Source organism: Cnephaeus nilssonii (assembly GCF_951640355.1).
Source record: "Cnephaeus nilssonii genome assembly, chromosome: 3".
Taxonomy (NCBI): domain Eukaryota; kingdom Metazoa; phylum Chordata; class Mammalia; order Chiroptera; family Vespertilionidae; genus Cnephaeus; species Cnephaeus nilssonii.
Window position 1 is genome coordinate 31,418,528 of NC_137074.1, and position 25,639 is coordinate 31,444,166.

The 25,639-nt window shown below is 40.5% G+C and overlaps 1 protein-coding gene across 2 annotated transcripts in view; it reads right to left on the reverse strand.

Moving 5' to 3' along the window:
• TNIK (TRAF2 and NCK interacting kinase) overlaps positions 1-25,639 on the reverse strand; it is a 344,761-nt gene that overhangs the window by 123,930 nt on the left and 195,192 nt on the right. For both annotated transcript variants that reach the window (XM_079766830.1, XM_079766831.1), the window contains exon 4: positions 19,319-19,444. In XM_079766830.1, the coding sequence (XP_079622956.1) occupies positions 19,319-19,444 (126 nt within the window). The remainder of the gene's footprint in view (positions 1-19,318; positions 19,445-25,639) is intronic.

Consider the following 25,639-nt stretch of genomic DNA (forward strand, 5'->3'; position numbering starts at 1 on the left):
TATATAATTTTGTAATTACATAGTAACAATTCAGAAAAACTACCAATCAATCTTTGACCTGACTCTAGAAACAGAACTGATATGGGGTCATAATGAAATCACATTGATGATTTTAGCTTTGTCCAAATGTACATTCCTAACATCAGCACCATGTCACCAGATCCTAAAAGATACCCCACTAGGCTGCAAAATATTCAGGTAGAAATTATGTTTCCTTTTTTCTGTATGCCTAGTTGAAACTCACAAAAAACTCATTAAACAATGCTTGTTCTAACATGTCATCTTATGATTCCACACAGGGAAGGAATTTCCATGTTCTTCAAAGCTTTTGTAAGGAAATTTGAGAATTGCCAAGATAGACCACATTCCAACCCAATAAGAGTTGTAAAGTTTTCATATATGCTAGCCAGGAAGTTATCAAAGGCCAGAAAATCACATTAGAAAGAACTCAGAAGTCAATTTGAAGAAGTTTTCATTGGCCAAACATGGGATAATTTGAGTATCAATAAGAATAACTTCAATATCTTGAAACACAATGAATATGCTTAACTAAAGGCATTAATCAAGACACCCCTCAAAAAGAATACAACTGGCACTGTTTCAAGGAAATGAAGAAGCAACTTCTAATTTTGAGGACTGGTAAATAAAGAGGTAAAAATTAAGAATTCTACACTGCCTTTCTAGTACAAGTTTTACCACTGGGTAATCCTATATAATAAAATCCTAATATGCAAATTGACTGAACAGCAAATGACTGGTGGAACAACTGGTTGCTATGATGTACACTGACCACCAGGGGGCAGACGCTCAATGAAGGAGCTGCCTCCAGCCTGCAGGCCCCAGGCCAGCCAAGGCGGGTGCCAGTGGGGGGGCCCTGATCGCACTGCCAGTTGCCCTGCAGATCGGCCCTGATCGCCGGCCAGGCCTAGGAACCTTACCCATGCATGAATTTCATGCACCAGGCCTCTAGTTAAATAATAAAAGAGATAAAGCTTGTCTTCAAAAAAATCAGGTATTTCATCTAATAAATGAAGAAAACAAGTAGAACATCACTATTACACAACCTCTAATAAGCTAATGGATTTAGGAGCTGATCATTAATGGCTGCTAACATAAAAAAGTAAGAAATAACCAGGTCTGATTTGCCTTTTGATTAGAATAATATATCACCTAAGAGTAGTCTTGTCCAAACCAAAACCAAACCAAACCAAACAAACAAACAAATCCCCCAAAACTGAATCTGATGAAGCTTCTATTTCCAACTACCAATTTACAGGAAATTCAGACGACTGAGAAACATGTTACATCCTGGGGACACAATCATCAAAACCTAGAATAGGAAACTCCACAGGGAAAATGACTCATTTATTCAACAAATAAACTGCAGGAAGGGAAAGAAAAGGATGGAGGGGAAATCTATAAATTTAGAAACATTTCAAAAGATATACCAATGGGTGCAACTTACTTAGATACTAATTTTTTTAAAGTTATTAAATTTTGTAGACAATCTACAGATTAGATATTAGAAATATGGTTAATAATTTTGTAAGTGTGACAATGGTACTGTTTATGTAAAAAATGTTCTTACTTTTAGAGAAACATTCTACAGATAAAATGATACAATATGATGACAGTCTCTTCTATAAATGATACTAAGACAATTGGATATACACATGTAAAAGAATAATGTTGAACCCCTACCTCACACCACATAAAAAATTATCTCAAAATGGTTCAAAGACCTAAATATAAGAGCTAATACTATAAAACTCTTAGAGAGAACATAGGGATAAATCTTCATGACCCTGGATTTGGCAATGGTTTCTTAGTGATGACAACAAAGACACAAACAACAAAACAAAATATAGATAATTTGGATTTCATCAAAATTAAAAATGTTGTGCATCAAACGACACTATCAAAAGAATGAAAAGACAGCCTACAGAATAAAAAAAAATATTTGCAAATCATATCTAATAAGGTCAAGTATCCAGATCTATAAATAATTTACAACTCAACAATAAAAACATCACAATTTTATTTTATTATTATTTTTACGATATATTTTTATTGATTTCAGAGAGGAAGGAGATGAAGGGAGAGGGAGAGAGAGATAGAAACATTAATGATGAGATAGAATCATTGATCAGCTGCCTCCTGCATACCACACCCTAGGGAAAGAGACCACAGGGTGCCCTGGCCAGGAATCTCTGACCTCCTAGTTCATAGGTTGACGCTCAAACACTGATCCACACTGGCCAGGCAACAATACAATTTTTAAATGGGTAAAAGGCTTGAATGGACATTTCTGCAAAGAAGATATATAAATGACTAACAATCACATGAAAAGATGTTCAACATTGATAGTTATTAGGAAAATGCAAGTTAGAACCACAATGACATACCACTTCACACTTGTATGGCTGTACTTAAAAAAAAAGTAGAATATAACAAGTGATGGCAAGGATCTGGAGAAACTAAAGCCTCATACACTGTTGGAGAAAATTTAAAATGGTACAGTCACAGCACAGTTTGATGATTCCTCAATAAATTAAACATAGAATTACCATATGATCTAGCAATTCCACTTTTAGATATATACCCAAAAGAATTGAAAACAGTTGTTCAAACCAAAATGTTCAAAGCAGCACTATTCACAACAGACCAAAGGTAGAAATACCAAAATGTCCATCATCAGGTGAGTAAACAAAATAACAAAATGTGGTATATTCATACAAGAGAATATTATTCTGCTATGAAAACAAATGAAATTCTAATGCATGACACAACACAGATGAATCTTGAAAATATTATGCTAATTAAATAAAGACAAACCAAAACAGGCTATATATTGCACAAATCCATTTATATGAAATGTCTAGAATAAATAAATCCATAGAGGCAGAAAGCAGATTAGTGGTTGTTGCCAGTCACTAGAGGGAGGGAAGAAAGGGAGTTTCCACTTAATGGGTACAATTTCCTTGGAACTAGACAGAGGTGATGGTTGCACAACATTGTGTACTTAATGCTACCGAGTTATACATTTTAAGATGGTTAAAAGGTGAATTTTATGCTGTGTGTATTTTACCAGATTTTAAAAAATAGATATACTGAGAAGATCTGTTTCAAAATAATAGTAGAAAGGAGGAAGATGGGGCAAGATTGGGCACTGATGAATGGTTATTGGGGTTAGTTTCGGGCACATGGGTGTACATTATACTGTTCTGAATACTTTTGTGTATTTTAAGGGTTCTTTCTTCACAAAGTTTTTAGAAATCCCATTATGTAGCATACCATGGTTGAATGGCAGCAAGACGGACCCAAGCAAAGTCCTTGGGTAGAAAGAAAAGAATATATTTTCTCAAGTGAGCAAAACATGTTTGTGCCTCTTTTCCAAATCCCATTTTGAAAAACACAGTGACCAGACCTCCCGTGATGCATCCATTGCTCCCGTATCAGCTGGAGAAAATGTCCTACCACTGAGCTCTATTAGGCCATGTAATTACAGTTCCCAAGGAAAGCAGGGGAAAGCCAGTGACTCCGGTCCCTTAAAATTAGATCGGACCAAATACTTTCAAATATTCTGTAGGAAACAATCCTGCTCTAGCCAGGCACTAATGTCAGTGATTTCTATAATTTGCTTTCCATTCAGCTCCAGCTGAAGGCTGCTAAATTCTTTTCATCTCACCATGGGACAAAATGATTGTTAAATTATGTAATGGGATTTCTTTTTTAAAAAAGAAAGAAACCAGCATTTGCTAGCAATCGGTTCCTATAGCCACACAGCAACACTGATAATTACTGCCACCACACAGCGGGGACACTCCCTCACCACAAGTAACCTCAGCACATTAATAAAGAGACACAGGACTCAACATGCCAAGCCCAGCAGCGCTAAGTCAATAACTTCATATGTCACAAGCAAGAAATAATGGATCATTAATATTCTTCCTGAAAGAAAGTTCTCAAACAGTTGACACTGGAGTAACAACACTTGCTTACATTTGCTGAGAATCTACCATATGCTAGGTACTGGGCTAAGTGATGTTCACCTGTTATTTCATTAATTCTCCTTCTCAATTTCCTTTTCATGATTTATTTGGAAATAAAGCTTAGGTATGGTCTGCAGCCTTATCTGTATACTCATTAAATAATTAGAGCAGGGTTGAAAGCATGGTGCTCTCTCAAGTACAGCTACTAACCTTGGGCATGCTCTCTAACCAACCTGGGCTCAGCACCCCACCACCATCACTATAAAACACAACATAAAAGCATCAACCTCAATGGTTTGATGTGAACATTAGTTGTGTCTATGAATATAAACTTCTTAGCAACCAGAAATCTTAAATTATATTTAGCATTTTTCTACTTTTTTGGGGGGCATTTGTATGTATTAAAGTTTCCAACTTAGAAGATAGCATTGATAGCTTCCCAAGATCCACTTCCCTTGGATGGTGAGGAAATGGCTGAAAGGTGCTTATAAAGGGCATTGGATCTGTGTTTCTAAAACCTCTGGTAATGAAAGAGTACCAAGGACACCTGTCGTTTTTCAAGCTTGTACCACACAGCAAGAAGACACCATGGTCCATTCCAGGACATTGGATCTTTTAAAAAATTATATATTTTTATTGATTTCAGAGAGAAAGGGAGAGGGAAAGAGAGATAGAAACATCAAAAATGAGAGAAAATCATTGATTGGCTGCCTCCTCTCCCAGTGTAAGAAGTTCTGGGAATCGAACCGTGACCTCCTGGCTCATAGGTCAATGCTCAACCACTGAGCCACCACGGCTGGGCTGGATCTTTTTATTTAGAAGATTGGGAGGCAGTGGTGGTGGGATCTTAAAATCCTCACTCCACACCACCTACATTACTGGATCAGAAAATGAAATACACGTGTGTGTCACTTGGGACGAGAGAAAGAAGGTTAAGTTGAAGGTGAGGACAGAACTGTGTTCAGGGACGATGGGGGTTAGGTTTGGGCCTGGAACAGTGAGATGGGGGAGGCATTTAAAACAGCAGCATAGTGTAGTGCAACTCAATTAATAGGGAAAGGGTTGCTTGAATTATTGGGCATGGGTAGTTATTTCTATCTAAATTAAAATGATTATTTAAAAAAACACAGTTCTAACATAGATTTCACCATTTGTATGGCTGCTTTTCACATATTTTTGTCAGTTGTCCTATATTTTTGAGGAGCAAGATTTTTCTTGTAGAGGTAGTGGGGGGAGGGGAGCTTACTGTGCCTTCCTGTGCTTTTCCCTCCCAGAAAATATTTAAGGAAGGGTCTTTGGCCTTAGCTGATCCCAGATGGAGTTTCAGAAGGACTGTCTGAGCCCCTGAGCTCACCTCCTCACCCAGCCTGAGAGGCTCTGGATGATTTCTAGGGTCCCTCTGGTATTCACTCACTTGCTAGTTAATTGCTCTTAAGTTCCTGTAACAAGAAATAAAGTTTTAAGCTATTTTAAAACTGCAGGCACTAGCCCAGAATTACCTTGACAAGAACCCATTCCTCCCAAATGTCACCCAGGAGAATAAATGACTGCTAACAGACCCCTTCTCTTTTATAGTAAAAGGAGGGGCAGGAGGCAGGGATGAGGAAGAGGAGGGAGCAGGAAGATGAGGCTCTGCCTAAAATGAGAGAAGTTTGCACCAAGACATTGAAGAGGCACCCCAAGTAAAGGATAGGAAAGATAAACTTCCAAGAATTCACAACTCTGCAAAGGATCAGCCTATTGACCTTGAAGGTCCAGAAACATCAGCAAGGCATAGGATATTTTTATTACGTGTGGCTGGAAATAGCCACAGAGCTCATGCGCATGATTTATGAAGGTGTAAACAAAACCCAAACTCAGTACTTTGTTAAACAATGAGCTTCATTCACTAAAGGTAGTTTAAGTCTAACAACATAAAATATGTGTATAAAAAAGTACCAAAATTGGTAGGTATACATTTATCATTTCAATCAACTAATATAAACAAAGTAACACTGTTGGGAATTTCACATTTGGAAAAGCAACCTAAACAGCTTTTTGCATTCATTTTTAAGCCAGCATGCCTTGGGGCGGGGCAGGGTGTGGAACAACCCAAACTCCTTTGGCTCCTGGATTATATTTTTAGACGTGAAAAGAGAAAGCTTAAACTACAAATTCTAAATCTTCCAAAGATTAAAAAAAAAAAAAAAAGAGTCCCAAGGATATGAAGTCCCAAACTTGGTCAATAAATGTTCTGGATAATGAACAGATTTGTATCTTGAGAATGACAATGGCATTTTGAATATATTGAGCCAACTGGTATTTTTAGCAACCAGAAAGCCCAAAGCACAGGTCCCTGGGAATGCTTTCGAGACACCCATGTCTAAGGAGATATCCATCTCAGAGTCCGCATGGCAGCATTCAAGGAATGAGGGAAGTTCGCTACTTCATGTGTTTGGTATTTGGTGCTACATTTGTCAGTAGGCGTGCAAGATATTCTAGAGAATTTTCCTGTTTGGCGAAAATCACTACATGTCCATCTGGGCCACCAACTCAATCATAGAAACTAACCAGAGACTGTAAGAAATTTACAACTTGGCCTCACAAAGTGTTAACACTCAAATAGAAGAATTTGAGGTGGGGATGAGGGAGCAAGTTTTCAGACGAGTTAAAAATAGAAAAAGGGAAAATATGCTAGCCTTAGAGAACTTAGGACTAAGCAACTTGGTTGTTGAGGATTTTGAAAAGCACAATATAGTAAATAAGGCCATAGACTTGGACTCAAAATTAATCTAGAAAAGGAAAAGGGTTGTATAGACTATTAGCAGAATAACTTTGGATATCCATAAGGTCTTCCTTTTAGGTGAAAAGCAGTTTAAGTACAGTTCAAATGAAATTCATTAGGATAAAAGAAGAAATCATTTTCACATTCTTGTCACAGAATCACCCATTAATTCATAAAAAAATGACTCTATAAAAGCTGAACTCAAGCCCAGTGGCAAAGCATTAAATTAAGCATAGCTCTAGCTCTGTGTTTGTATCCAAGTAACATAGTTTGTCTCTACCGGTCATGCAGTGGGGCAGCTCTGAGTCTGGGAGACTGTTTATACTCAACCTTCTGTTATTTAGGAAATCCTATATTTACCAAGTTCAGCCTTCTAAAATGTTCTGCTCACCAATAGTAAGATTCAATCACTTCTCCAGGCAAGTGACCTAGCTTTTACACATGAAGGAAAGGCATCCTCTCTAATAAAATGGTAATATGCAAATTAACCATCACTCCGCTACATAAGCCACGCCCACCAGCCAAGCCACGCCCTCCAGCCAATCAGGGCGAGTATGCAAATTAACCCCAATCCAAGATGGCTACAGCCACAGTGAGCAAGGTTTCCCAGGTAACAGAGGAAGCCAAGCTTTCCATAGCCGTTGCAGGCCTAAGCCTCCACTCAAGCTACAAAGTTTCAATTATAGAAGGTAAACAAATTCAAACAAATGGCGGCAGAATGGAGCTTGAGAGAGCAGGCCAGGGTTGCCAGCGGCAACAGGGGAAGCAAAGCTTTCCGCACACCCTGGCCGGGCTCACCCGCTTAAGGCTACAAAGTTTCAATTGTAGAAGGTGAATTAACTGCCCCAGAAATGGCTGTATCCACGGAGGGAGCCCCAGGCTTGGCTCCGCTCCAGGCTACAAAGTTTCAATTGTAGAAGGTGAATTAACTGCCACAGAAATGGCTGCCGGAGCCCCAGGCTTGGCTCCGCTCCAGGCTACAAAGTTTCAATTGTAGAAGGAAAATAAATTCCAAATACCAGGGCCTCCCCTTGGGTTGCCAGGAGGCGTGGCCGGCCTGCAAACCACCACAGGCCCCTCGCTCAGGCCGCCCCACACCCCAAGGGAACCCCCACCCTTATCTGTGACCCCCTTCAGGGCAAACCAGCTGGCCCCCACCTGTGCACCAGGCCTCTATCCTATCTCATAAAAGAGTAATATACAGATTGATCATCACTGCAACACACAATATAGCTGCCCCCATGTGGACACAAGATGGCCACCACAAGATGGCCAGCAGGAGAGGGCAGTTGGGAGGCACCCGGCCTGCAAGGGAGGGCAGTTGAGAGGGACCAGGCCTGCAAGGGAGGGCAGTTGAGAGGGACCAGGCTTGCAATGGAGAGCAGTTGGAGGTGATCAACCCTGCAGGAGAGGGCAGTTAGGGGTGACCAGGCTGGCAGAGGAGGGAAGTTGGGGGCAAACAGGCTGGCAGGGGAGCAGTTAAGCATCAACCAGGCTGGCAGCAGAGTGGATAGGGGGTGATCAGGCTGGCAGGCAGAAGCGGTTAGGGGCAATCAGGAAGGCAGGCAGGCAAGCAGTTGGGAGCCAGCAGTCCTGGATTGTGAGAGGGATGTCCGACTTCCCATTTAGGCCCGATCCCACCAGGATCGGGCCTAAACGGGCAGTCGGACATCCCTCCAGCAGTCCCAGATTGGAGAGGGTACAGGCTGGGCTGAGGGACAACCCCCTGCCGTGCACGAATTTCGTGCACCGGGCTTCTAGTGTTTCATTATAAAAGTGACGGATACTGATTCAAACAACGGCCCCTCACCCCCCCCCCCCCCCCCGCCCAGATGAAAGACTCATTTCTGATGCATAGAAAAGAGAAATTTTAATTAGCTGTTCAAAAGACTCAGCAACAGGTGGTTGAATTTTTAATTGTCATATCTGCAACACTTTACATTTAAATCTTAAAACAACCAAAATATTGGTGGACATGATTTTTGCCAAGCCACGGTGCTATAGCAATGTAACTCAAACGATTACAGACTTAGGTCTGGGGGCTGTGGCCAACATCACTGCATATTCCAGAAAGTTCCCCTCATTGGTGGTTGAATGACATCATGTCTTAGTTCATTTCAGTATCTCATTCCCATCTGACCTTGTACAGGGCATGGATGAGTAATGCAAATGCATGAAGTTGAGCATGCCTGCCAGACAACAGGGAGTGATGGGGCCCTGGTGTGAACTAGAGTGGGCACGTGCCCTCTGCACACCTGCCAAATGGCTCTCCCATACTGCCGCTATTGGGGATCTCAGGCCCAATATTTTTAATTTTTTAAAAAAGATCATTTGATTTTTCAAGATCTTTTAAAGGAATAGAGACTTTTGTGTGAAACTGCTCATTTTTTTCCTAATGTTGGCATAATTACACAAACATCACCTTATGTGAACCAAGCTAAACATATTTACCTGGACAGCATTTAGCCTCCAGGTTGCCAGTTTTAAAACTCAGATCTAGTGCAAAGTTTTCACTTTTAAAAAAAATATGTTTTTATTGATTTTAGAGAGAGGAAGGGAGAGGGAGAGAAAGATAGACACATCCATGATGAGAAAGAATCATCGATTGGCTGCCTCCTGCACACCCCCTACTGGGGATCGAGCCTGCAATCTGGGCATGTGCCCTGACCAGGAATCGAACTGTGAGCTCCTGGTTCAGGGGTCGACACTCAACCACTGAGCAACACCAGCCAGGCCCAAAGTTATCACTTTCATAAGGAAGGAAATAAATGCCAGAGACCCAAATGTCAGGTTTGAATCCAGGTCCTTGATTCCAGGCAGGGTTCCAGCCACCTGCTAGAAAGTTTGTCCCTAAAATGCATACAGTCTAATGTCTTAACTTTTAGCTCTGCAAACCGACACTGTTACAATCTAATGAATGACTTATCCAGTCATTTCAATACAATAATCTATTTTACTCGACCACACTACATTTGGAAAGCTAATCAGAAATTTATTTCCTTTTACGACATATTCTAGCCCTGTGGTGGTTATCAAAAGAGACAACAAATCACATGTGATTTCACTTTCTAATGTTCCAGAAATTAGAAATTGTGTTTACTAGACTGACTTTCCCACTCACTCCCAGTGTCTGAATGGCCTGCAGCAGCATGGTGAGCCTCCCATCCCCGAGTGAGCGCAGAGAATGAGCCGGCAGCGCCGTGTATCAGAGCTCGCCTTGTTTCCCAGAGATGGGAATCTTTATTGAAAGAGCTCTCTTTTTTGATTTCCGGATCAGGCCCTAAGCAGTTGATAAGGGAGAATTACTTGGCCATTATCAGAAGCAGTTGTATTTCCACAAAGAGCTGGTACCAAACAAGAGTTTATCTCTACGACAAGACTGATAGAATTCGCACCGATTATAATTCAATCAGACACCTGAAACTGTACATGTATTGGCTGGTGGGTTATGTGCAAACCTCTGTCTTCCAGCCACAGCAGACAAACTAGCTGGGAAATATTTTCTATGGAATGACCACTGGGGATACATCTTAGAAAGTGCTGCTCTTTTGGTTGTGACAGGCTGTGTCTCTATATAATCCATAGTAATATTTTATATAAATGTAATTCTAACAGGAAGCCATTAGCCTAAAGAGTCAGCTATCTGTGACCTTTGCAATTATTTGCTAAAACATTCCCAAAAGGTTTAATGTACTTTTCAAAGTGTATTTCTTACCAGTCTTAGGAGCAGCTTTGAAAGTTGGAGAAACTGATAAACGGAGATGAAAGGTGAAGTTGAAATGAACTTACTTAAACACAAAGCTTCAGTCCTATTTGGAACACCAGCATTTGAGATGGAAACTATTTTTTTACAATGAAAAGAAGAAGAGTGTAGAGTTCAGGTGCAAACTGGCTTTATCACACTAGCTGAATTTGGGCAAGTTTCTCAACTCCTCTGAGCCTAATTTCCTCATCTGTAAAGTAGGGACAATGATAATATCTAATTTGTTGAATGGTTGTAAAAATCTAATGAAATAATAGGACAATGCAAACAAATGTAGCACTTTCGCACGCGATAAGCAGATGACAAATTTGACCTGCCATTGTTATTATTAACACAAAATGGCCCAAACGCAGTGAGACAGAGGCCTTGGAATAAATACACACTATTATATTCTATAACCAAGTTCCCACCAATATTGTAATCTGGTATAACTTTCCCAATTATTATGTTTCTGTTTTGCCTTTACTTTTCCAAGGGTCTCCTTAGTTTGTCATCAAACAGAAGAAGAATAATTAGAGAAGAAATGATGCTCTTGCCCTCGTGAGGCATTTCATACCTGTGTGTTTTTATCCCCAGGGACACAAAAGCTAGTGGGGATGGTCAGAATAATCCTATGCACACGCACAAATCTGACAAATGCTGGATCCTCTGTCTTCCAAGCAGAATGTTGGGCCTATAACTGCCACATTTTGCCACCTGCATTTAATTACAGGTAGGAAAGTGAAATGTGAAAGGAGGGTTCCTCTCCATGTGACCTGGTTTTGGAAGTGATCAGAACTCACTGATGGCCTTTTGCCAACTTCAGGAAGGGGATTGCTAAAACAGTCTCCTAACTGGTCTTCCTGCTTCTACTGGGGGGCAGGGGTGGAGCGGGGGGGGGGGGGGGGGGGGGAGGTGGAGGGGGTGCCCATTCATTCTAGTCTGGACCCAGCCACCAGAGGGACCCCTTCACTATGTAGATCAGATCACATTCCTCCACCTTCAAAAGCACCCCCTCCCAACACCCCCCCCCCCCCCCCCCCCCCCCGCACCCTTCTCAGAGGAAAAGCTGATGGCTTTCCAATGGCCTTAAGGCCCTGCATGATCTGGCCTCAGGTCTCATCTCCCACATCTTCCAGTCACACTGGCCTCATTGCAACTCCTGGGAAACACCAGGACTGGATGGAATGCCTTTCCTCAGGTTAACTCCACAGGGCCGACCTGGCCACTGTACTTCCCGCTGCAATCCTACCTGTGTTCCTGTTATCATTGCCCTGCTCTTCCAGAAACTTTGAGCTTTCAGCATTCTCTATAGTGCTCTTGCATAGTCAATTTATTGTTTGTGGTCTGTTTCAAGAATGTAAGCTGTATGAAAGTCGGGTCTTTCTTCAATTTTGTTCACTGATATATCCAAAGTCCCTAGAAGTATGCCTTGCAGCTAGCAAGTATTCGATATGTATATATTTGTTGAAAAAATAAATGCATGAGTGGATTAATGGATTAATTAATTATGAATGGTGAATGAATAAATGAACACATACACTTGTAGGCTGTTGGTTCTCAATAACCACAGCCATATCCAGGGGGAGAGCAATTGGCTAAAGTGAGAACGATTGGGCGGCGACTCATTTCCAGAGTATACAACCTCCCATTTGTGTCATGTGGAAGCAGACAGGCTTCCTGCTTTCTCCCAGTTCCAATCTGAAAAGGGAATGCAGAATTTGCTCATTACAAAAAGAAAAAAAAGTTCAGTGCCTTTTACAGAACTTCAGGCCAAGCTGAATCTTCACGTTTCGGGATGCCTGCATTCATTCGGGTGCTGCATCCATCCATTAAGGAGCTTTGAAACCCTGGGAAAGTCAATGAACGTGACTGGGACCCAGCAAAATAAATGACAACTAGTTTTCTTTCCAGCTTAGAAAATCTCAGCATTTGGAAAAAGGTAAAAAACAGTCAAGCCCTGCTTGACCATCCCTCCTCTTCTCTCAACCAACAATCCTATATAATAAAAGCCTAATATGCAAATTGTCCCCTCAAATGGGAGTTCGACTGGGGTTCGATGGAGGTGGGGGGGGATGGGAGGGGGAGTGAAGCCCGGCTGGCCAACCGCCCACGGCCCCTCCCCCTGGCCCGGCCAGCCTGGCAGGTGGCAGCAGCAGGCAGCCAGGGGAAGGAAGGCTCTGGGTGGCAGCCAGCAGCTGCTAGGAGGGACCCTGCCCATGCATGAATTTTGTGCAGTGGGCTTCTAGTTTGTAAATAAATACCCACATTTTAATAGTTCAACCTAACAAGAAAACCATCTCACAAAAGAAATGATCATCATTCATAGTTAGGTGAGACTCACCTAGAAATACTTGTGCTACCTCAGGTAATAAGCTGGGATGTGGTTCCAAAGCTACATTGATGCTTTCTTTTAATTTGGAACTGTAGTCCTGACCAAACAATGCAGGAAGCCACCCATTGTCTTCACTATCATAGAAGTGTAAACAAGGATCCCGGAAAGCTGGTGACCCTTGAGCCCATGGCAAGGGCCAGAGCTATGCACCGACTGATTAGTCCAGACAATGGGGGATCAAGCTATTTCCTGACCAAATAGCCTCAGAGTAAACCTTTCTCATATTTACTGACCTTTAGGATAGTCTGTCTGTTACCACAATTACCTGCCTAAGGGCTAGATGTGTATCCAAAATTGAACAAAAGGTTGGCGAGGCCTGAGCACCAGTGGAAGTCCTTCCCCTTGAGTTGGGCTTGCCCGCCTGGCCCCCAATATTCCCAAATTATTATTTCTTGTCTTGTCTCTTTCATTTGCGTGCGGCCCCTTCTCCAGATCCCGAACCCTGAACCATGTGGGACGTGGGTCATTCACAAAACAAAAAAGCTTTTCTACAGAACGCATTTAAATCGCTATTATTCCCCACCTGTCTCTGCAGCTTATCCAACGTGTGCCATCTTATCAGATTCTGTTGAATCTGCATGATATTTTGAACTCTCAAAAGTATCTGTAGCGCTCAGGTTTATACCAATAATAGTAATAATAGTAACCAATGTTGTACCAATAATGTCACGTTCATTCTCAAAACACCTATTTTTTCAGCATCATAAGCCCAGTACCTCCCTAGCACTAGAGGGATGCTGAGATGCAAAAGACAAAATCCTGTCCTCAGAGAGCTGACTGTCTATATGAGGAGCAAAGACAGCTCAGTGAAAAGCAATAAAAAAGAAGAAGGAACAGCAGAAGTGGCTCTGATTTTAGAATTTAAGTTTAAGGGATTAAAAAAGCAGACATGAAAAAGAAAAATGTTTTAAAAATCAAATTACTGCAATTACTACTGAGATACAAATATCTTCAACACTACTAGTACTTGCTATTGTAGACATCCCCACCACGTCAATGCACATGTGTATTTCTTTCTTTTTCTTTTTTTGACAAAAATGAAAACATTATATCTAACCAAAGCTTCTAAAAACAGCTTTAAAAATCCCACTATAATTGTTAGTGCTCATTCACTTGTAAATATAGATCCACCACATTTGAACTGGCTAAATAGCATCCCCTAATGAGTTTACTTAAGTCATTCCCTATTGGTTAACTTTTATATACATCTTTAGGTAGTTGCCCAAATATTTATTTAGGATACATTCTAGCATGTGGAAGTACTGGGTTATTATTATTTTTTTTTCCCACAAAAGAAAAAGAAGGAGTTTATTTTATGACATACTTATTTGGATGATTACTTACTGGTAATTAGTACTTCTATATATTTTTAAAGGCAACCATTTTAAGTGACAACATGTATCAGGCTAGTAGAAAACAGTTAAAACAAAGCCCTCTCTTTTGATTTTACAAAATCATGCAGACAAGACAAGGTACATCTGGTCTGATCCAATCAGGCTTCTTGGAATTATTAAAATGTCTTTTCTGGTAAAGATGAATTTGGCTCATCATAGAAAGAAGGTTCTTTGAAGGCTGCTGCTAAACTCATTTCCCTTTGAAAAAGTAAATTTCAAGACATGATAGTGCAAGAGGTAAGTTTTGATTTACAGAACATTTATAGACTAATTGTGCTTAGTCTCTGATTTCCAATTTATTTTAAAGAACAGAAACTATGTTGACAAGTTTCTCTGCCTAAATTTACCAGTATATCCATGAATCGCACCAGAATTAGGACAACTTGATTATCTTAATGATTCTGTCCTGACACCTGCCCACAGAGTCTGCGGGTGAGGCCCTGGGGATGCGAGGCCCTGCCAGTTCTGTGCCCAGGATTCTCTTGGGAGCCCAGGGGTCTGAGAAAGCAGTTCTCCCACTAGATTAAGTCCTCAAAAAACTCTCTCAATAGTGCTTAATAAAACAGTGCTGAGTGGAGTTTCTTCTGTGTAGCTAAATCTGGGAGGTCTGAGCATTCCTGGAGCTCCCTGTGGGGATGTGTCATGGGCCGAGAATCCCTTGAGTATGAGTATTCGCTACTGGAGGGCTCTGTTGGGTCAATCAGATTTTCATAATCACTGTCGTCTGACCCCTCCACGCTGTCCCCAGTGGCTCTCTGTGAAGGAGGAAGGCCCGCTTCACCTCTGGGGTACTTCAGTCCGGCACTGTTGGGGGCAAAGCTGGAGGAACTCATGGCTTGAGGTCGAGGCATAAAGACACTTGTTTCTACGCGAGAATGGCTCAAAGTACTTTCTTGATTGTTTGGGTGAAAATCTGAATAAGGGGGTGGAGGGTCAGAGACCTTGGCATCTGCCAATGTACTTTCACCATCAGCTGCAAGCCCAGGGTATGGCATCTGAGGGCGGAGCGCCGGCTCCAGACTCTCGGGTGGCACCTGTCTGCTGACCATTGCCTGCTGCAGCCTTCTTTCTTGTTCCTTTTCATTTTTCCTCTGAGTGATTTGTCTTCTTAATTTGTTCACTTCCACCTCACAAGATTCAACTAACTACTCGCTCACTCTTTTCTACATCTGCACACACTGCCTGCACCTTCCCCTGAAGCACGTTGTAAACCTGATGGATGGCCCTGATGTCCTTCATGACTCCATGCTTGTCAAAGAAGACAGTGCCATGTTCTTTAATGACTTTGGCATAACTCTGAGGCGTGTTTGGCACCGAAGACACTTTATCCTCTTGCTGGCTGGTGTTGCCCCGGTTGGGAATAGCAAGGGATATCCTTCGATTATACCTTTGGTTTGGTCTGAAGAGGACATACTCTAGAGCATGCATGGAATTGCTGGTGGTGAAGATGAAGCTGAAGAGGAGGAAGATGCGGTCAGGCACCCCAAGGATGCGGGTGAGCTGCTTGTGAAGGACCTGCTCCCTGTATGACATCTGCTGCTGTGTGTTCTGCGGGAATCTGTACCACCCGATCACTTTCTTTCTCTGATCTTTAAGAATCCTGTTCAAACTCTCTTTGTTAACTTTGCTTGCGTAGTCATAAAAACTAAAAACTTTGAACAAGGCTGATGGTTATGGATTTCAATGACTTGCAGAAACTCTCTGTTGCTGATTTGGGAGTCACTGATGCTAAAGGTTTCCTCTTGTCTCTCCTCTCCCAGCAAAAATCCTTCGTGGTCGGCATTGCTGTTGGCACCGTGGAAACACACAGCGCTGAAGGTGTAGCCCGAAATGGAAGCCGCCATCATGGAAATCTCCAACCGTACTGGGTTATTTTCAAGTAAAGAACTTTCTTTGGGAGACGTGTGTGTGTATCTTATATATTGCAATTGCTCCTGAATAAAGCTGTACCAATATTTATTACCACAAGCAGGGGTGTGCATGTCTATTCTTGATATTTCATTTTAAAAATCTTTGTCAATCTGCTAGGTAAGAAATGATATCTAATTCTCATCTTTGCATTTATATTTTTAGTTAGTTACATTTTAAAAACATCTTTATTGGTAATTGCTAATTCTTACTTTGTTAATTGCTGCCTTGTTCTTAACTCAATCTATTACTAGTTTCATATTTTTCCTATCCTAATATACAAAAACCCTGGGTCGAAATGACCAAGGCTTGACCTACCTGAAGTCAGTCCTGCAGTCGCCATGGCAACCCAGCGGCTGACTGCTTCTGCTGCAGGCATGGTGCCCTAGCACTGACTGCTGAAGGGGCTGAGAATCAGGGCCAGAGAGAGGCCTGAAGAGAGAAACAGGGACTGATCCGTTGCCTCTGTGGCAGCTTTTGATCAGCACTTGCCTCTCTCTTTCTCTCCCAGTCTGGCCAGTAACCACACCTCCATTTCTCACTAGGCCTCCACAGGGGCTGCTGATCAGCCCCGCCTTTCTGATCAGGCCCCATTGATAGGCCCAGAGACGCTGACTGGCATAGAAACCAACCAATCAGAACCAAATCTGGGTCAACTGTGAGGTGCCAATGGCTGCCTAGGAGGCGGAGCTTTTGATGCTGACTGGCATAGAAAATGACCAATCAGAACCAAATCTGGGTCAGTTGTGAGGAGCCAATGGCTGCCTAGGAGATGGAGCTTTTGATGCTAACTGGCATAGAAACCGACCAATCAGAACTAAATCTGGGTGAAGTGTGAGGAACCAATGGCTGCCTAGGAGGTGGAGCTTTTGATGCTGGCTGACTGGCATAGAAACTGACCAATCAGAATCAAATTGGCAGGGAAAGGAGGGCAGTTGGGGGTGAGATCAGGACTGCAGGGGAGGTCAGTTGGGGGTGACCAGGCCAGCAGGGGAGGGCAGTTGGGGGTGAGATCAGGCAGGCAGAGGCAGTTGGGGGCGAGATCAGGCCAGCAGGGGAGGGCAGTTGGGGGTGAGATCAGGCAGGCAGAGGCAGTTGGGGGCGAGATCAGGCCAGCAGGGGAGGGCAGTTGGGGGTGAGATCAGGCAGGCAGAGGCAGTTGGGGGCGAGATCAGGCCAGCAGGGTAGGGCAGTTAGGGGCAATCAGGCAGGCAGGCAGGTGAGTGCTTAGAAGCCAGCAGTCCCAGATTGCGAGAGGAGATGTCCGACTGTCGGTTTAGGCCCGATCACATAGGGCCTAAACTGTCAGTCGGACATCCCCCAAGGGGTCCCCTACTGGAGAGGGTGCAGGCTGGGCTGAGGGAACCCCCTCCCCTCCATGCACGAATTTCATGTACTGGACCATTAGTTGATTTATAAAAACTCTTTCCTTGGAAAGCTATTACATTCTTTCTCATCATTTATGAGATGAATATTTTCTCTAAATTAGCTATTTGCATTTTTACTTTGTTTCTTGTGTTTTTATAATAAGAAACTTCATATATCTCTCTTTAGTATTATATAGTCACATTTATTTTCTCTTATGACTTTTATGTTTTTAATTGTCATATTTACATCTAACGTACATTTAAGAGGCCATAATTAAATCTTACTATAGCTCAGAGTTCACATAAAATATATAAAATCAATATGGTCATACAAAGTGGGTTTACTTACTCAAAGTACACATTTTATTTTAAATTTAGAGATGGGTCTTATTGGGGAGGAGTGATATTCCCAGAAGATCTTTTCACTTTCAACAACTGTAGTATTCAATATCAAATGACATAAAAATCTTATTTTTATGAGCCAACATTATTATATTCTTTTTGATAACTGTTTGTGGTCACTGTATATATTTTTTCTTTTCAGCTGGACTATAATTGTCATATGCATTAAGAGAGTATCTTCCATTCAAGACTGAGTTCTGTGGCAATTATCTATGAAATAGTGGTAATTGGATACACACAGTTTAATACATAATTTGATATATATTAAGCGCTGGATAATTCAGTGAATTTTGTGTGTTAGACACATATTAAGACTTCTGGAAAATGAGCAAGATGATAAATAGTTAAAAGGTATTTTTGGAACCATTAATCTAAGAATAATATATTAGATGAACTGAGGGGTGTGTGTGTGTGTGTGTGTGTGTGTGTGTGTGTGTGTGTGAGAGAGAGAGAGAGAGAGAGAGAGAGAGAGAGAGAGAGAGACTCCAAAATCTAGGCTTTCACTGAACTGGCATAGGATGGTCAAACCAAGGCAGCAGTATAAGCTTTTCCACAGGACAAGATGAATAAAACTTGCAATGGAAAAAATCAGGAAAGTAAGGAAGAGCAATCTGGGCTGGGCAGGGATAGGAATAATGGTTTTGGTGTCAGATTACTGAATTTATTAATAAAGGGACAGTCAATTAGATCTGACTTATAGACTGTCAAAGATACAGGACTAGGGCACATATCTAAGCGGACAAGGGGAAGAAGAAAAGGAAAGCAACCTTTGAGAGTACCTACATGGTATGAGACACGGTCATAAGTGTTTTACTCATAGAGTTAGAATTTAAATGTCAGTCATCCACACATCAGTGATAGATAAGAAGAGCTTATCCTGTAGAGCTTGTTTAGATACCAGCTCCACCATTTCTAGCTATTTAGATCTTGAGACAGTTTGCTTATCTTCTCTATAAACCTTAGTTTCATTATCCAAAACATGAATATGGTAATAATAATGTCTAACTCAAAGAGCCAGAATAAATTATATAACCCAGAAAAAAATAGTACAGTGCTTGAAATATAATAAAAACTGAATATAGGTAGTCATTAATGGGAAAAAACAACAACAGAGACCTTAACAACTGGCTTTAAGGATGGTCTACATTAAGAGATAGAAGAGAGACACTAAAAAGACAGAGAGGTATTCAAAGAAATGGGAGAAAACCTTAAAACCACAATGTTATGGAAATCATGGGGCTAAGGGTTTCTAAAGAGTTCCTTAATCAAATTTAGTCATGAGGATAGAGAAATGGACCATTTAGTCCTGGTTGTTCTTCATGTAAGAAAAGTAACTTTGGCAAGCACTACATACCCAGAGTTGGTCATCCATGCCAGGTGGGTTCTTTTTGATAAAAGCACCATAGTATGTAGCAATATTCCGGTGGTGAGAATATTTTTTCAACATGTTAATTTCTTGTTTAATTTCTTCCTCTTCATCCTGCATTAGAATAATAAATATTTAGTCATGAAAATCCATGTCTTAGAATTATTTTCCATCACCATCTATATCAACTACATAATAAATTTCTTTCTTAAATTGTTTGTTCTATAATGATAAACAAACACAATTATTATATAACTTGATTTTCTTGATTGACTACAAAGAAAAAATTTGCAAGACAACACATTGACTATCCAAGGGGTATTCTGTTTGTATAGCAAATAGGCATAGCTAGGGAGTATGAGGGGGGATATAAAACAAAACACCTCATTCCTTTACCTGCTAAAGATCAAAGTAGACTGTTGAGATAAAATTCACTCTAGATTTCTTAGAACTATGTCCATTGAATACTTATTACTGATCAGATCTTATATAGGAAAGATTTAGGAAAGTGAAAAGAAAAAAATACAGACTCATATTTTAAATTTAAGTTCATTTTCTTTGAAGTTTACTTTGATTGAAGTACCTGACTGAAGATGATGAAAGTCAGATGAGAAAGGTAGTGAGGGTAAGTTCCCTAGATCTGAGAAGTTCACAAAGCAGGAGTACCCATCTCACCTTCAGGAAACTAAACATGAGAAGAAAGGGGAACTGCGGCAGTTATGCGAGAAGAGATAACTCTCCTACAGAGTAAGTGTCCTCATTCGGGTTTCATTCATTCTGAGCTTCAATTTGGAGTCCACCAACTTGGGTCATTTTTAGACACCCCCCACGCGTGTTCTCTCATAATTTTATTTTGATATGTGCACATTGGTTGGACCTTCAATTAGTATTTTATTTTTGAGGTTGGTGGAAAAACATTTATCCCAGGAAAACTGTTTTAGATGTAGCAGTAGAATGATTATGCCTAAGTGTAAGATGTTACCATGACCTGAAAGACCACTGTCTGTGTCCCTATCTGTTCCCTTGCCCCCTCTATCTGCCTCCCTACAGTCTCTCTACATTGCTGAGTCATTCTGCAAATGATGTCTTCTTTCGCTTCCTTTTCTTCACACAATTTCTACTCATCATTTTTGATTGAATTTAATTGACACTCCTCAAGGACATCTTCCCTAATTCTCTCAGGCAATGTCAAATTCCTCTACTATATATATCTTGCCCACCCCTACACTTCTTTCCCCGCCCCCTACACTTCTTGATGCATATACCATATTTGCTGGTACCAATTTGAGGCATGGATCAGTCTGTGTCATAAGTTCCCTCTACTTGACTCTCTTCACTATGAATTGTAAGCTCTCTTCTGCCTCCAGATCTCAGTTCTAGAGTCCCTTCCCCCACAAAGCTCTCTGATCTGCCTGATTTAAGTCTAGCCCTGTGGATACTCATGTGCCTCTTCCTTTATATCACCTACCAGAATTGCAATACCCATTTACCTGTCTAATCATTTGAGTATTTCTTCCCTATTAGTCCATAATATCTCTAAATGCAGGAGTCTTTTGCTTTTTATAACAATCCCAGCACCAAGCAAAATGCCTGTGAATAAAAGGAAGAATGGAAGAATGAATATCTAGAAAGGGTCCAACCACTCACTGCAGCATTAGTGAGGCTTGAAAGGAACTAGTAAGAATAAGATGAGGAGTGTGATAACACGTTGACATTTCCTAACCACACAAAACTAAGCTTAATAACAATGGAGATGTGAAAATCCAGGAGAACTGAGCAGGCTACACATTACATGTTTTAACTAAGTTGAAGACTAATCTCAAATAGAATGTATGATTGGGAAGCTGAGCCAAGGAGCAGCACATGGCCCTAATGGTGGAAGGAAGTGAGGGGTTTGGATGGAGGCTGAGCGGGGAGATGGCATTTTGCTAACCAACCGATGGCATTCTTCCCTGCAGCTATTGGAAACTGCCTACACCTTCACCACAGGCCTCATGAGAGGATGACCTTCACAGGCCTTCAGCTTGTTGAAAGGTCCCTTTAATGTGCCTCAAATATCTACCGTGGTGCCTATTAGCTATTTTAAACTCGCCATGTGGGGCCCAGTAGTCGTGGGTGAAGGTAGGATGTGAGCAGATGTACTTTAGGCCTAAATAGAAGGGGAGAAAACATACCTGAGAATTTCCGTGGGCAGCCTGGCATTGACAGCTGCTTGGATTAAAGAGGCAACTACATGAGGCAGTAAAATACCAATCACGGTCCAACTGCAGCCTGACAGCTTCAGTCATTCCTAGTGAGGAGTCGGTCTGCTCCGACAAGTATTTGCTGCCTGCCTTCTGGGTTCTTAACAGGATAGTGAATGATGTGGCAGAATCAGAGGTGGGGGTTGAGGGGTAAAGGGAGTGCCTAAAAGCTTACCCTATCATTAAGAAAATAAGACTTATGAAATAGTTAAATAACTGTTAATTCAGTTTATAATTACATAAAAAATAAATAGTATTGGAGATGAGAATGAAGTCAACACATTCTCTATCACTTTGCAAAGGTAAACTGAGGTGATGTGACCATGAAGAAAGTATATGCATTGAGTCAGAAAAATGAGGGTGGGCAGGTAGTGGGGGAGCCATGTTCAGTTTGGGCTCCACTCATTTCTGGCTGTGTGATCTCAGAAAAGTAACCTATCCTTTTGGAGCCAAATTTTCTCATCTACAATGAGATACAAATATAATAATAGTATGACTATATGTCCTAGCCTTTTGTGATAATTAAATGAAGTATGTGAAAATTATAAAGTGTACTACAAATAGACATTATTAATCTTCTCAACTGAAAAATAAGTATCAAGGATGGGAGGGCAGGAATGTTAGTAACTTGAATTTTAGGTTTAAATTGCACTGTTTCAAAATACAATTATGGAACCACTGTGGGTCATGGTTATGTAGCCCTAAAATAGAACCTTAATCTAGATCTTACATAATCTTGTAAGTGACCATGCAATTTGTCAGGCCCTCAGGACTACTGTTTATCCAGATTTCTAGTCTAGGGCAAGGATGGCAGTAAATCATTCAGTGAAATTGAAAGGGAGGCACTTATTATGACTTTAAGAACTCATTTAATCATTCCACAAGCAATCCACCCTCTCATAATATGGCTCATTGAAGGAGATGGGTTACGATGCTTTCAAAAGACAAACACAACAACTGAGGCTAGAATTAGATTGTACGGTTTTGAGAGAAGGATATCTTCTATTTTTTTAAATGGATTATTCTTATGTCTTAAGAATTAAGCTCAAGGATCAAGCTCACTGGGAAACTAATGACCACTGGGTCATAAGGAAAAACAAAGTAATGCTACCAAAGTCTCACGAATTTAAAAAAAGAGTCTTTTAATAAGTCAAGTCCAGTACTGTCAGAAGAACTATTACTTCAATCAGAAGCTATAAAATCTAGTCCAAGCTGATTCAGACATGGCATTTAAACTTTTCAAATGTCAGATATTTTCACCTGTAAATGGTAATAAGAATAATAATCTAAGTCACCTCTCAGGGCTTAGAAATGATTGTTTATTTAAGCATAGCGTTATTATCAACATAAATATTTTTTTTCAAGATCATAGAAATCTATTTATTGCTTAGTATTTGTGTAGTAAACTAAAAAAAAAAAAAGGCCATAATATTTAGCAACTTCCCTCATGAAGAGGTCAAGTCCATTTCTTCTCCTTGTCTCTGGGTTTGGCCATGTGACTTGCTTTGGCCAATGGGACATTAGCAAATTGATTCATTAGAGGCTTAAAAAGTATGTGTGTTGGAGTGGTCCTCCATAATTGCTTGCAGAGGATACTCCCAGCCTCCTGGAGGATAGCAAACCATGGGAAGAGAGGGTGATTTTCAAATGGAAAGAACTGGATGATTCCAGGTGATGCTTCTAGGCCACTAGCTACCTCTGATGATGATATGACAATCACAACCATGGTGACAAAATATAGCAAAAGCCAAACTTATGTATTACTCAATATGTACTAGAGGCTGTGGCCATAGTATCTTAATTAATATTCAAAACATCTCCATGAAGTAGATGTGTTTAATGATCCCACTTTACAAATAGGAAAACGAGTTTCAGGGAGTCCATTCATATGTTTAAATGTTAAAGCTAAGATTCAAAGCCAGATTTGTCTGACTCCAAAGCCAGTGCTCTTCGTTCTATACTGAAAACTCCTAGGAAGAAGAAGGGTAATTACCCCTGGTGATAAAACCAAAGCTGCTAATCATGAAAGAACAGTTCAGGGATATCTTAATCCAGGGCTGAAGAGAAACCTGCCTTTGGTTCTCCAATTAAAGGAGCTTGTTAGTACACAATTATAATATTTGCTTATGAATGGGGATAAGTTGCATGTTTATTACACAGGGGAACACATTATAAACCCCTAAAATATGCTAAGATTTAAAAACCGAATTTAATAAGACATTTTAATATTAGTGTGTTCTCTAACAAATGGTTTGCCCCAAATTTAGTTCTCAATCCATGAAATGGGAATAAAACTATGTAATTCTTATAACAGTCCAAGGGACTGGTCAGTTTGAACTTGAGAAGGAAATACGAGGTGTACAGACTCATAAATGCCACTACCTTCTAGATGTGTGGACATGGCTACAACCCCTGCTGCTCCTGCTCACTTGTCCTGCTCTCCACAGCAGTCCTTGGTATTAGGTAGGCATTTGTGTCAACTTGTAGATCATTCTCACCTTCATTGTTGACTAAATGTGACAAGAAGTTGAAGACATTTTTTGTTAAAGAATTATTTACTATTAGAATTTGAAGGGACTGTTAACATTTTCTAGGATGTGATTTTTAAAAATATATTTTTATCGATTTCAGAGAGGAAGGGAGAGGCAGAGAGAGATAGAAACATCAATGATGAGAGGGAATCATTGATTGGCTGCCTCCTGCACGCTCCCTACTAGGGATCGAACCTGCAACCCTAGCATGTGCCCTTGATCAGAATCGAACCCGGGACCCTTCAGTCCACAGGCCAACACTTTATTCATTAAGCCAAACCAGCTAGGGCTAGGATATGATTTTTAATTTTTAAAAAATAATTTGGAGAAATTTAATAATTCTTCCAATAGAAATTTTATTCAAGATTCCAATAAATAGCATCAACAAAACTAGACTTTTTAAATCAATAAATACTTATTTTTATAAGTTTGTTTATATAAGTTTGATCTAGTTATAATCAATGACAACAAGGAGGTTGTTTTAATGAATACAAAACTAGAATTTTTTGAGGAGAATTTAAAGTCACATATCAGCTTCAATATATTAGTAATTGGGGGTTTTGTTTGGTTTTGAAGAATAGAGAAAAATCCACATTTCCTAAGACAAGTAACTTCAAATGGTAACAATCATTTTTTATTTACTTATTTTGGTAGCAATTACTTTTAAAGAGCATGTTTTGAAACCTGAATGACATTCTGCATATGAAAGGAATAACCTGACAGTATAAATTGAGAAGTTGCCATTTTCCAGTGCCTTCAAAATTGGCATATAATGTACAGTTTGCTGCTTGTGTTTATTTATTTTATTTTTATTATTTTTTAAAGTGTCCTTGGTGGTCACTTGTATTAGTTTTTATTGCTGCTGTAACCCTTATAATAGATCCATCAAGACCATCCCTACATCTCAAGATCCTTAATATAGTCATATCTGAATATTCATTTTGGCTATATAAAATAACATATGCACACGTTTTGGGGATTAATATGTGGACATTATTGGGGGCCCTTATTCTACCACAGTCTACATTTTGTTTCCCAAAGATTTACTTTCCTCCCCCATGTAAAATACATTCACTCCCATCCCAACATCTCCGAAAGTGTCAATCCATTATAGCATCAACTCAAAAATCCAAAAGCTCATCAGCTCAAATTCCCCAGTCTCATCAGGGATGGATGAGGCTTAGGCTATTCCTAAGGGAGGTTTGCTTTTAAAACCACAGTTTCTTAAATGTTAAAATATTCACATTATAAATGAGAATTAAGCATGTGTGGATCCCCTAAAATTATCTCAAGGTGGGGTTATGCACCTGCAAATTATATTTTTACAGATCTAAGGAAACAGACCCAAAAGTAGGTCAATGAGTTGCCTAAGCCCACATCTCTTCATTGCAGCATTGATTGAACTAGTGACTTTACCATGACATTCTGCAGGCAGCTCCTGGATTTGCTGTATGCATTAACCGTAAGCTAAATAAATTCATTCAACAAATATTTAAGTGCCTACTTGTATCCCAGGCACAATGCTCAATGCTAAC